The sequence below is a fragment of the Sminthopsis crassicaudata genome, chromosome 2 (assembly GCF_048593235.1).
Source record: "Sminthopsis crassicaudata isolate SCR6 chromosome 2, ASM4859323v1, whole genome shotgun sequence".
NCBI lineage: Eukaryota > Metazoa > Chordata > Mammalia > Dasyuromorphia > Dasyuridae > Sminthopsis > Sminthopsis crassicaudata.
In genome coordinates this window covers 421,208,466-421,221,136 of record NC_133618.1, presented here as the reverse complement: position 1 = coordinate 421,221,136, position 12,671 = coordinate 421,208,466, and the positions used below count along the sequence as shown (strand labels likewise).

The 12,671-nt window shown below is 39.7% G+C and overlaps 1 protein-coding gene across 1 annotated transcript in view; it reads left to right on the top strand.

Moving 5' to 3' along the window:
• Positions 1-12,671, top strand: part of SLIT3 (slit guidance ligand 3) — a 772,880-nt gene that overhangs the window by 696,518 nt on the left and 63,691 nt on the right. Inside the window, 3 exon segments of the mRNA XM_074292023.1 lie at positions 1,450-1,518; positions 3,187-3,258; positions 4,155-4,226. Coding sequence (XP_074148124.1) covers positions 1,450-1,518; positions 3,187-3,258; positions 4,155-4,226 — 213 coding nt within the window.

The window sequence follows — 12,671 nt, the reverse complement described above, 5'->3', positions numbered from 1 at the left end:
TAGGGATACTACTTAAAATAGGATACTAGTAGCACCTATCTCACAGGTTTGTTGTGAAAATCAAATAAGATATATATATATATATGGGCAGCTAGGTGGCGCAGTGGATAGAGCATCAGCCTTGAATTCAGGAGGACCCAAGTTCAAATCTGGTCTCAGATACTTAGTTGTGTGACCCTGGGCAAGTCACTTAACCCCAGCCTAAAAAAAAACAAATAAATATGTATATACATATATATATATGTAAACATGCTTTAGAAATCACAAAATTCTATTATTATCATTAATCATAAAGTTATTTATGACTTTATAGATTCTATTCATGCCTTCTTCTCTTGGTCTTTGTCTTCCCAGACTGAAGAAGCCTAGTCTTTTTTAGCTGTCTTCATAATTGGTCTTTCTTCCCTCTAATATGGCTGCTTGCTTTGATCACAGCCTGATATGGTGACAAGAACACTGACTTGGGAGATAAAGCCCAAATTCTGGTTCTGCCAGGAATTTGACCCAAGTCCATCTTAAGCAAGTAATTCCATGGGTCTCTGTTTCTTCACCTGTTAAAAAAAAAGGTGGGGGGGAATGAAACATTATCTCAAAGGTTCTTTCCAGCTTTAAAGGTCTGAGCTGACGATCCTGCTGTTCTCCTGGGGAAATGGAAGCTTGTGTCCACATCTGTTCATGATTGCCTTCCTGAAGGCTATTTTAGAAGGTGGGGAGAGTGGGGGAATCTGACAATGCTGGATTGCAAAGAGTTGGGGTTTCCTCATTGTGGGGAGCTACATGTGCGAGTACTCTCTCCATTAGCACAAATCTGTAGTTCTTCCATCTCTTGGACAATAACCTTGAGGGATAACCTGGGCCTTGAGACGTTAAGTGACACATGGTTAGTATGTGTCAGAGACAAGATTTGAATCCAGATCTCCCTGATTCTCAGTCTAGGTCTCTGTTCACCATGCTGCAAAGTCTTTCTACAGTAACCATAACTGCACATTATGTTCCAGATTTGGAATGTATAGTAACTTCAGCTAACAGTTAGAGGGACATTTTTTAAATCTTTTTTTTTTCACCTTCCAAATGTGTACTGTATGCCCTTGAATACTAAATGGTTGGAAGGATAGCAATTCTTTTCTAACTTTCACAGCCGAGCTTTGTAAACTAATCCTGGGCAGCCCAGGTTAGCACTGCTCAAAGTAGGGACCCTGAAAAAATGGAATTTGTATGTTCCCCTGTGAAAAGAAACAACCTTGGGCTCAAAAAGTAGAAGTCTTTTTTCCCCTTTCTTCCCATAAATCTTGCCTCCTTGCCTTATTTCCATCTATAATGCATGGGCACAGAGCCTCATCTCTCAGGAGTCCTTGCCTGAAATTGTGTGTATGTGTGTGTGTGTGTGTGTGTGTGTGTGTGTGTGTGACTGTGATTTGTTTCCCCTCATTCTGTCTTCTTTTTTTCCAGGTACCTGGAAGGAAACCATTTAACAGCTGTACCCAAAGAGCTGTCCAACCTCAGACACCTGACATTGATGTAAGGAGCCCGGGGCTGGGTGGAATGAGATGCTTATTTTTCCCCTTAGTGCTGGGAGGTTAGCCTCGTGGACCCCATGCTTGGTGTGGTGGAGACCGCCACAGTTTTGTCCCTGTCTCATTATAAAGGAGTGAGGGGCATTTATGCACCAGGAGGATGTGGCAAGTTTCAAATACCTAAACAATTGGTAGTACTTTACTCCTGGTCCTCCCACCTTTCCTAATTCTAAGCACACCATCTAAAATTAGCTGGAAGAGGTACATGAGAGTCTGTCTTTAACTTAGTTTCTCAATAAGTCACCATTCCTGACATGCTCCTCTGTGGATATGCAAAACTCTTGGAGTGAAGATCTGTCCTGACCAGACAGAGCTGGGTAGATTTGTTGTGGAGTAGCAGGGTAAGGAAAAGTCTGGAGAGTAGAGTTCTAATAGTCACTACTAAATATTCTGGGGGCCTCTTCAGCTTCCAATGGTCCCAACAAACATAGGCAGGCCAGTGCAGGTCAGTCAGCTTGAGGTGGAAGGGAGGTCCTCCTTAGGCAAGGTTCTTAGCAGATGGCAAATAAGAACCAAACCCCAATTCTCATCCACATGAAATTACCTGTGGAGAAGTGAATGACTGGGTATGCGAGACTGGGAAAGAATCAGTCATTCAGCCAGAATCAATCAGTCATTTATTGAGCCCCTGCTTTGTGCCAGGAACTTTGTTAAGCACTGAAGACATAAATATGAAGAATTAAATAATCTCTACCTTCAAGGGACTTACATTCAAAGAGGGGAGGCATCAAGTTTGTGTGTGTGTGTATATAGATATAGATAGATCTGTCTACACACATGTGCATATATGTATGTTTTCAGTGTTTATGTATGTGTACACATTATCTACACATGCATATATAAACCACATGTGTGTACATATAGAGTGCCAGGACTGGAGTCAAGAAGACTCATCGACCTGAGTTCAAATTTGGTCTCAGATAATTCCTATTTGTATGACTCTGTTTGCCTCAGTTTCCTCATCTGTAAAATGAGTTGGAAAAAGAAATGGCAAACCACTCATGGGGTCATGAAGAACTGGACATGACTGAAACATCCAACCAATAAAAGTATATAATTGTCTCCCCCATTAGAATGCATGCACCTTGAGGGCGTATATATTTAAATACATATATATACATGCTTTATATGCTTATCAAATATATATGTATATGTGAAAACATGGAGATACACATATATAAAATAATGAAAACAAATACAAAAACATTCAGAGTAATTCAAAGCAGCAAGGTGGGAGGGAGGGCACGGATGCCTGAGGGGAGTGGGAAGTGTTTCAAGCCAAAGGTGAAGTGCTAACCTCCCTGTTCCTTAACAAGCTGGGCTCCTAGTTAGGCTGTCATCTTACCTCTGAATATTTCCTGTAGAAGAATTGGAACTCCCTTCCAAACCCATAACCTCACATTCTTTTAAAGGGAATCCGATGGCCTGGGATTTGGGGGTAAATTGCAAAGTCCTCAGATAATATCATAAATGACATTTGGAAACAGGGAACAGCCTAGAATAAGGGCACATGGAAGAGACCTTTGGATGCAGTGAGATGTGGCCATCAGAAAGGACTGGTCCAGAGAGCCAAGGGTGGTTGTGACTCTTGTTTTGTGCATTTCTTCTCTAGTGACTTGAGCAATAACAGCATCAGTGTCCTGGCCAATTATACCTTCAGCAACATGACTCAGCTCTCCACACTGTAAGTAGCAAAAACAATCAGCTTTTGTCACCGAACCTCTGGCCCTTCTTTCTCTTTATTCACCTTTTAGATCTGTCCCTTCTGTGCCCTCTTGTTACCAACCCCTACCCACAATGAAGACTTGACTAATGACCATCGAGCTCAGACATTTATTCGATATAGTTCAACTCAACAAAGATTTAAGCACTTTCTTTGGGTCAGATGAGGGCTAGGTGCTAGGAATAGGAAAAGAAAAGGAAAGAAGAGAAAAGAAAAAAGGGAAAAGAACAGAAGGGAAGAGGAGAGGAAGAGAGAGAAGAAAAGAAGAGGAGAGAGAAGAAGAAAATTTCTCCCTTTGAGGAGCGTACATGCTACCCAGGAAAACTAGTACTCAGCTCTGTGAGCCGTGATCTCTGTGGATATTCCCTCCACTTTAGAACCAGATTTAGAACCAAAACACAACTATGTGGCTATCCAGCCTTGGGCATGTGCATGTCCTTGAGGATCCACCCGACATCTGTGACCCTTGCTCTCTTTTCTCCTGGTATCTCAGTAATTTAGGGACCTTTCTGCCATTCCAATGGAAATGAGCCCCGACACATAATCAGCCTCGGAGAAAGTCAGTACATATTTGTATTCAGTTTTGTAACTCCTCCTATTTAATGGAGTGCGCTTTTCCTCACTTGCAATGAATTTCCCTGCTGATGACACTTTGTTCAAGCCGCTTTTCTTTCAGTTAGCTTTGCAGGGTTTGAGTGCAAACCAGCTGAAGGCAGAAGCAAGCATTCAGATTTACTCAGTGAGGCCTGTTATACAGCCTTGGTGATGTCTAATCCACAAAATCCGTGACTTACCCATGGATAGTTCATGACAAATGAACCAAGAGAATGTTACAAACGTGCCTTTTTCTTCCTTAGCATCCTGAGCTACAACCAGCTGCGGTGCATCCCAGTCCATGCGTTTAACGGCCTTCGGTCTCTTCGAGTGTTGTGAGTATACCCTGCTGGGTAGGGGAGGTTTGGCATTTGGTACCATATGACTGTGTGACTACTCGCCCTGGAATAATCTTCTTTCATTCCTCACTCCCCTGTATAAATTGACTATTTTCAGAAAGAGGTACCTCTAAACAGGTCTAGACTAGCCTAAAGGAGAGAAATTTATTTCAAAATACAACTTAGGAGAAGCTCCTAACATCATTTACTACCATAATAACTGTTATTATCCTTCACATAGTAATAACAACAACAATAATAATATCCAGCATTTCCGTAGCACTTGGGAGGTAGGTGCTAGTATTATTCCCATTTTACAGCTCACCCAGGGTCATACTGCTAGAGAACATCTAAGGCAAAATTTGAACTCAGATCTTACTAACTCCAAGGCCAGCCCTCTATCCACTGTGCCATCCCAAATTCCTATTATTATGATTATTATTTATTATGCCCTTTATCGTTTCTATGTCTTCTTAGACTCACATTGTGGAGAACAGCTTACTGGCACTTCCAAACCTGTTAACTGGCTGTCCACTCAAGCCCATGCACGGTGACATTAGTGAAATGGATCCCCAGTAGCTGTGCCCATTCAGGGACCTCCAGATTGATATGATTTATTGTTGCCCACAAAACTCTGGTGTCAGCTACTAGTCCCGCCACATGTCATCTGCGTTGTTATTAAAAATCAATTCTCCAGAGGGGAAGAAGTGCCCAGGACTGACAGTGTGCAATCTGTTATTGTCACTTATTTATTATCCATGTTCTCAGGAGAGTTTCAGAAAAGAAAACATCAGCAAAACAATTTCCCCATTTCCAGCTTAACACAAAGGGAGAAAAGTACATTTCATTGCTCAGAGCCGAGCCAGAGTTCTCTCCCTCACTCCCCTTATTTCTGAGTATCCTTCCTCCTTGCCAGTTCTTCAAGTAGCTTCCATGCTGTTAGCTGAATCCCACCAGATTTGGATGGGACTGTGTGTGTGTCTGTGTCTATGTGTGCATGCCCAAAGTCAGAATGGCTTTGACTGGGGCATATGTTCCATTCCCATCCCATCCAGGGCACTCTCCTGCCTGTGCAATTGTCTTACTCAAGCTCTGGCTATCTTGTATTCATTGGACACTCATACATACATACATCTCCCCATCACCGCCAATCCAAGACTTTTTTGGAAATAGAAAAATATTAGAACTTGGAGGGATCTTAAAGATCATTTGGCCCAATTCCCTGATGTTATAGATAAAAAAAACAATGAGGTCCGGAGAAGTAAAATAATTTGCCAAAGGCCAACTACTACATTAGCACTCATGATTAAATCTGACTGATTTTGTTAAAGCATCTTAAGGTTTGCAGTTTTTCTTATTTAATCCTCACAAAATTCCATGAGGTTGTTACTGTAGGCATAATTATCCCCAATTTATAGATGAGGAAACTGAGGCTTGGGAGAAGTGATTTTCCCACAGTTAGGAAATATTGGAGGTGGGATTTGGACCCATAATCACCCATCTGCAATTCTCAGGACTTTTACTTCTCTTCCTTCTTCACCATACCATAGTGTATATCATGGTCAGAATTTTAATCACTTTATTTTCAGTGTGGTGAGGCTCTTAGGAGACTGCTACACTTTGAAATTAAATATACTTGTTCTTGCAATGTGGAAAGGACTGAACCTGTGATTTCATTGGTATAGGAAACTTTTTTCTTTTTTCCCTTTTTTTTTTAAAGTATTTGGGGTTAATTGACTTGCTCAGGATAACTTGGTTAGGAAATATTAAATGTCTGAAGTCACATATAGACTCAGGTCCTCCTGACCCCAGTGCTTTATCCATGTTACCATCTAACTGCCCCATTATAGGAAACTCTCAAATAGAGAAATGCCTTCTACCAATGCCTTTCCTGCAACTCATAGTCTAAGGAAGTTACCTAGAATGAGAAGAGATAAAGTGACTGGCTTAGAGTCACACAGCCAGTAGGTGTCAGAAGTAGAATTCTAACCCAAATATTTCTGGATTAGAGGCTGGTTCTCCATCTGCATCCAGAAAGAGGATTGTGGGTACTGAATGTGGATCATAACATAGTATTTTCACCTTTTTGTTGTCGTTTGCTTGCTTTTTGTTTTCTTTCCGATTCTTTTTTCCTTTTTGATCTTTTTCTTGTGCAGCCTGATAATTGTGGAAATATGCATGGAAAAAATGCACATGTTTAACCTACATTGGATTACTTGCTGTCTAGGGGAGGGGAGCTGGGGGAAAGGAGGGAGAAAAATTTAGAACATAAGGTTGTGCAAGAGCAAATGCTGAAAACTATCTTTGCCTATATTTGGGGGAGGGGAAGCTATTATTTAACAGAAGAAGAAGCTGGCTCTTTATCACTATGCCATGAAATCCTTGAGATGAAATAAATAACCAGAAAGCAACTGTTGGAAGGAAATAAAAGGCAGGAGGTAGATACATTGATTTGGGTTAGAGAGTTAAAAGAGGTAAAGGTCAAATAAGGGGGAGGAAATGAATTCTGATCGTTCAAACCAGCCCCCAAAAGTATTCTCTTAAGAATACTGGAATCCTTTTGTAATCCTCTTGACAAGAGAAAGGCTAGCCCCTGCCTCAGTAGCTATACTAGCTGTTTTTTCAGTCTCTTACTGTATGAAGCTTTAACAATGAGTGCTAATGTAGTAATTGGCCTTTGGCAAATTATTTTGCTTCTCAGGGCCTCAAATTTATTTTATCTGTAACATCAGAGAATTGGGCCAAGTGATCTTTAAGATCCCTCCGAGTTCTAATATTTTTCTGTTGCTGTTATGTTTGGGAGATAGAGGGTACACCCAGATGTTTTACTACATGATGACCTGAAAGTATCTGCTTCTGCCAGCTTCTGACCCAAAGACATTCTATTTTTTTAAATTTTATTCATAAAAAATTTTGACAGTGTATATGCATGAGTAATTTTTTATAACATTATCCCTTGTATTCATTTTTGCAAATTATCCCCTCCCTCCCTCCACACCCTCCCCCCATGACAGGTAATCCCATACATTTTACATGTGTTACAATATAACCCAGATACAATATATGTGTGTAAATCCCATTTTCTTGTTGCACATTAAGTATTAGCTTCCGAAGGTATAAGTAACCTGGGTAGGTAGACAGTAGTGCTAACAGTTTACATTCACTTCCCAGTGTTCCTTCTCTGGGTGTAGTTGTTTCTGTCCATCATTGATCCCAAAGACATTCTAGATCTAAGGTGAATAACATCCTCAGGCTCTTAGGCCTCCCAGCTCCTCACTGGATTTCTGGACCATCTTACCAGAGGTGATCTCACGAGCACCTGAGAAACATCATCCTTAGGCATCGGGTGGTACTCGGACAGAGCTGGATGGTCCTGGGCAATCCCCTTTTCTGCTTCCTTATCTCTAAAAGGAAGGCATTGGACATGGTCTCCAAGTCGCCTAAGCCACCACACTATGGGCACCGTAGTCCATCGGGTGCTCTGACTGACTGTGATAGGCTTTCTCAAACATGAGCCCTAACTGGACCCCGAGGCCCGCTAATTCGCCCTCAGAACGCATTGTCAGCCAGAAGCAGAGGAAAGGAGTCTTCTGAGGCTCAGAGCCACTCCTTAGGGTGAAGGAGGACAGAGGGTGCAAGAGAATCAGTGGAGGCTGAGTACTTCCTTGAGGGGCTCTTGCTTGCTTTCTACTTGGGAAGTTTTGCTTAGTGCTGGGTTTTTGTAATGCAGGGTTTCTTCTTTGGGGAGTGAGGGGACCAGGAAGAGAGGGAGGTGGCTAGGAGAGGAGAGAATCTGCTGACCCAGCAGTTCTGGGCAGCTTTGTGCCCATGAATTACAGTCTGTTACTCCCAAGAAAGTTTATAGAGTTCTCAGCAGCAGAGCTAATATATGGGTGTGTAACCAAGAGAAGTCACTGCACCAAAGCCGCCTTCGGGTCATTCAGTGTTTTTAAATTAATGCTGCCTGTTCCCCTCCAGGGGCCCAGGTCTCATTCGGAAATGATTAACAGTGTGGCTGAAGTTCATTTGCAAAACAGCGAGGAGCCTTTAAGCCAGTCTGGGTAAATGGCTCAGAAGAGCCTGTATGATCCATAAATAATCAGATGAATTGGGGAATGACTTGGACTCCCATAAAAGCATTTGGAAGTGTCCCTATCAGGGCCTCCTTCTTCTGTATAAGCCGTAACTAGGCCCTCCTGGACAGTGAGTGGATGAGTGCACATGCCATCTTCTCCATCACCCTAACTTTACTCAAAGATTATTGCCTGTGATGGAAAGAAGTTTGATGGAAAGTTATTGACTCTATTACTTAAGGGGTCCCTTGGAAACGGCATTGTTGAAGAGGAGTGCTGCAAAGCCATTGTCTTAAAATGATTTTAGAATCCTTTCCAAACCCATCTATTTTTATGTTCATTAATGTCATAGGTAAAGACCAAATGCAATTTCATATCTGTCCTAAAGAAAAATAGATTTCAAGTTCATTGGGTATTGTCATGTTTATAGTTCTACTGTCAAGGCTAATGGTTTGTTTTAAGTAAAAACATCCATGCTTTATTAAAGTGATTCGTGCATGGTTGGTTGTTTTTTTTTTATTATTCATTTCTATAATTGAATGTTCTTATTAATGGTTACTAAGTTTAAAATAAGTTAAAGAGGAAAAAAATCATTGATGCTCACTATTAAGAATTTTAATCATTATTATAAGTGGTAGGTAGTACCCATAAATACATGAAAATGTGTTTGAAATTCTATAAATGAATTTCAAACATCTTATTCTTCACTAATATGACCTATGTTCACCCATCACTTGCATAATCAAGCCACAAATGATTCATCCTTTACAACAGGACTGACTAAAAGAGAATTTATTTTAATTGATTTAATTTGAGCTAAGAATTTGCTAATTGTTCTCCCCTGCTGAGACTTTAGCCTCTGGCTATAAGGTAGTTACATCACATACAAGTATGAATGCATAATCAACTCTTAGATGTCTCTTCTGATAAATAGTAAAAAGAAGTAAGGGAGAAAAACAAGTAACTGTATTATCCAAAAATAATTTCTAGTTCCCTTTTGTAATACAGTAATAGAGATGCACTCAAGACTGACACGGATTCTGAGTCATCAGACACAGATATGCTGTCTGGAGTTTTGTGTTCATATACCCCATTCCAGGAACAACCTTGATAAATTGAATCCCATACAGAGGAAAGCAATAATCAGACCTCTGAGAAGGCGGGAGAATGCATTCTGCAAGGATCAGTTGAAGGACCTAGAGATTTCTAGTCTGGGGAAGTGAAGACTTATGAGCCTCATGACAGCTATCTTCAGATGCTTGAAGGGCTGCCACATAGAAAAAGAATTAAGATTTGTGCTGATGGCCATCAAAGAGCAAAAGAAGGAGCAATGGTTGAGAATTTTTAGGGGTAATAAACTTTTGCTCAGCGTAAAGATATGAGAGCTGTGGGGAAAAAGTCATGGCTAATTTGGAAGGTAATGAGTTCCCCATCACTGTAGGTATTTAGATAGAAACTGGATGATCATTTGTTGGAAAAACTGAAAAAGAAGTATCGACTCAGACATAGATTGAAATAGATGCCCTCTACGGCCCTAATTCTGAGTTTCTGTGGTTTTGACATGCATAGATACTTACCTACTTGACCAGTCCCAGATCTTTCTTGGCTAAATCCATTGTCAGGGAACCAGCTGCACGGTAAAATGTAGAAGTCTTCATGTGTCATATGGATGATCTGCAAAATAAATAAGCCACTGCATATTGTCAACAATTGTGTTTTTTCCTAAAGTATCTCACAGCTTTAATCTGAATATTTAGAAATAAAAGGTCCTCTCTTAGAGTTAATCTTCTCTCTAGATTGGAGAACTGTAAACCTAAACCATGTAGACTATCATTCAGCTTGTGAGAATCTCCAGGTAGGAGGTCCTGCAATCTCCATTATTACTTTTGTCTCTCTTAATATATCCCAAGATTGTAGCCAGTATCCCCTTTTAGCTGTTTATATGAACTCATGTTGAGCTTGAAGTCCACTAAAACCTCCAGATATTCTTACCAAAAAAAAAAAAAAAAATATATATATATATATATATATATATATATATATATATATATATATATGCATATATTCTCTAGCTGTCTTTCTCCTTTCATATTGGTGAATTAATTTTTTAATCTGACTGTAAAATCCAAGTTATATTTATCCCTATTAAATTTCATCTTTTTAGATGTAGTATGATGTCATAACCTTTTAGGATCTTTTTGGCCCCTTATTCTGGAATCTGACACGTGAACCATCCCTCTTAGCTTTGTGTGTCCTACAAATTTAATAAGATTTTGGCTTGGAGAGTTTCCTGAGGCAGAGAAGGTGACAGCTGCTAGTATAAACATCAGAGTTTCATATAGAGGTGGCAAAATGGAGGTGAGCCATGCATACACACTGTTTTTACTGCATGGTAGCTTTCTGCCCAGTTTAGGGTGCTTGGCTTTCAGAAATCTGATGAAATTCAACAAATCTTTACTAAGTATTTACAATGTTCAAGGTGCTGAGGGAAGATACAAAAATGTAATAAACCCTTGTGGAGTTTATAATCTGGGGGGGTGGGCATAGACATGTAAATAAATGAAAAAATAGAACGTGAGAAGAGCAGAATAGAGACAAGCATTTTATGAAGGTCAAAGGAAGGAAAGATCATTTCAGGATAGGAAATTGGTCAGAGCTTCATGAAAAGTAGAGAATTTGAGCTGAATCCTAGAAAATAAATGGAATTTCTTTCATTTCATCTTATTTTGGTTGATATATTTTATTTTATATAACATTCCTTTCCAAAGCTAACTGCATTGTGGTAAAGCACTTTGCAAATATTGAAGTTATAAATATATGTATGTACACACACACACACACACACACACACACACACACACACACACACACTTTAGCTACACTGTAATGCTAAATATACAAAAAGGAAGAAAAAGGCATTCCCAACCCTTAAGAATCTCATGATTTAAAGGGGGAAAGAAAGAGGAAATGAAATAAAGCAAAACTAACCCCATACGTAGACTGAGCTTACAATACAGATAATGCTCCATACCCGTAGTCTCCCATTTTACAATAAAATGGACATGCATTTCTTAACTCTTCCCAGGAGGCCAGCTTTGGTCATCATTTCACTCACTCAGTTTAGGGATTTTGTTATTTCTCTTTGCAATGTAATGCTTATTTGTATATTTCTTTTCCTTGTTCTGATTACTTTTTTAAATCATTTCAGTCTCACAAAGCTTCTCAGAATTCCTCACTTTCCTACATTGTAGTAATATTCTACTACATTGACATACAAATAATTGTTTAGGGGTGGGTGGTATTACTACTGGCAAGTTCAATTTGACAAAATCAACAAATATTTATCAGACACTTCCAACATATTGTATTGCCAGAGAAACTGAGGCAAGATAGAGACTAGAGAGTTTTTAATATTTGAGAAGGAGAGATTGTCTGGACCCAAAACAACATTCATGTTGACCCCAGCAGACGGAATGGGACTGAGTCTCAAAGTATTCAGCAACGAGTGAAGAATCCAGGCGTTCTTTATAGGGCTCCAAAGGCAGAGGGGTGGTGGGGGTAGAGCCCTGGTGAATGGGAATTTTCAGGAACAGACACAAATTTGGTTCTGACAGCTTGGGGATGAGGACCATAAATGCTGATAAGAGGGACTGGTTAGGAGTCACTGAGTCTGAGAGAGGAAATATGCTTACCTATCTCTAAATTACTTATCTACAATTTATGGCTCTATGGAATGCTAATACTCAAGATTAGTTATTTCTGTCCTATTTTATATCCGTTCTAATGGTCAGGAAGGAGGGTTGCAACGAGGGGGATTGAGGCAGAACAATGCAGGGAAACTGAAGTAGAGCAATTTAGGGAAACTGAGGCAGAACAATTCATGGAAACTGAGGCAAAACAAAGGAAACTGCAGCATAACAATACAAGATACCATACTGAATGATGGAGCTACAAAGCAAAAAAATAAAACAATCCCTGATCTCACAGATCTTATACTGGTAGAATATAAACAATATCTGGCCTGGGAATTAGGATGATTTAAGTCCAAATACTATCTCAGATATTTCCTAGCTATATGAATCTTCCATAGGTTGTGTTTTCTTTCAGCCTAAGTTTCTTCATCAGTAAAATGGGAGTGATAGCACCTGTTTTACAAGATTATTATAAAAATCAAGTTAAATAACATAGGTAAAGCATTTTATAAACCTTACCGCACTATATAAATGCTAGCTATTAAATGGTACAAAGCATTTAGCACCTATTAAGTACCTACTATGTGCCAGGTACTATGTTAAGTGCTAAGAATACAAATTTAAATAATGAAACAACTTCTACTTTTAGGAGCCTCCACTAGGAGACAACAAGGACA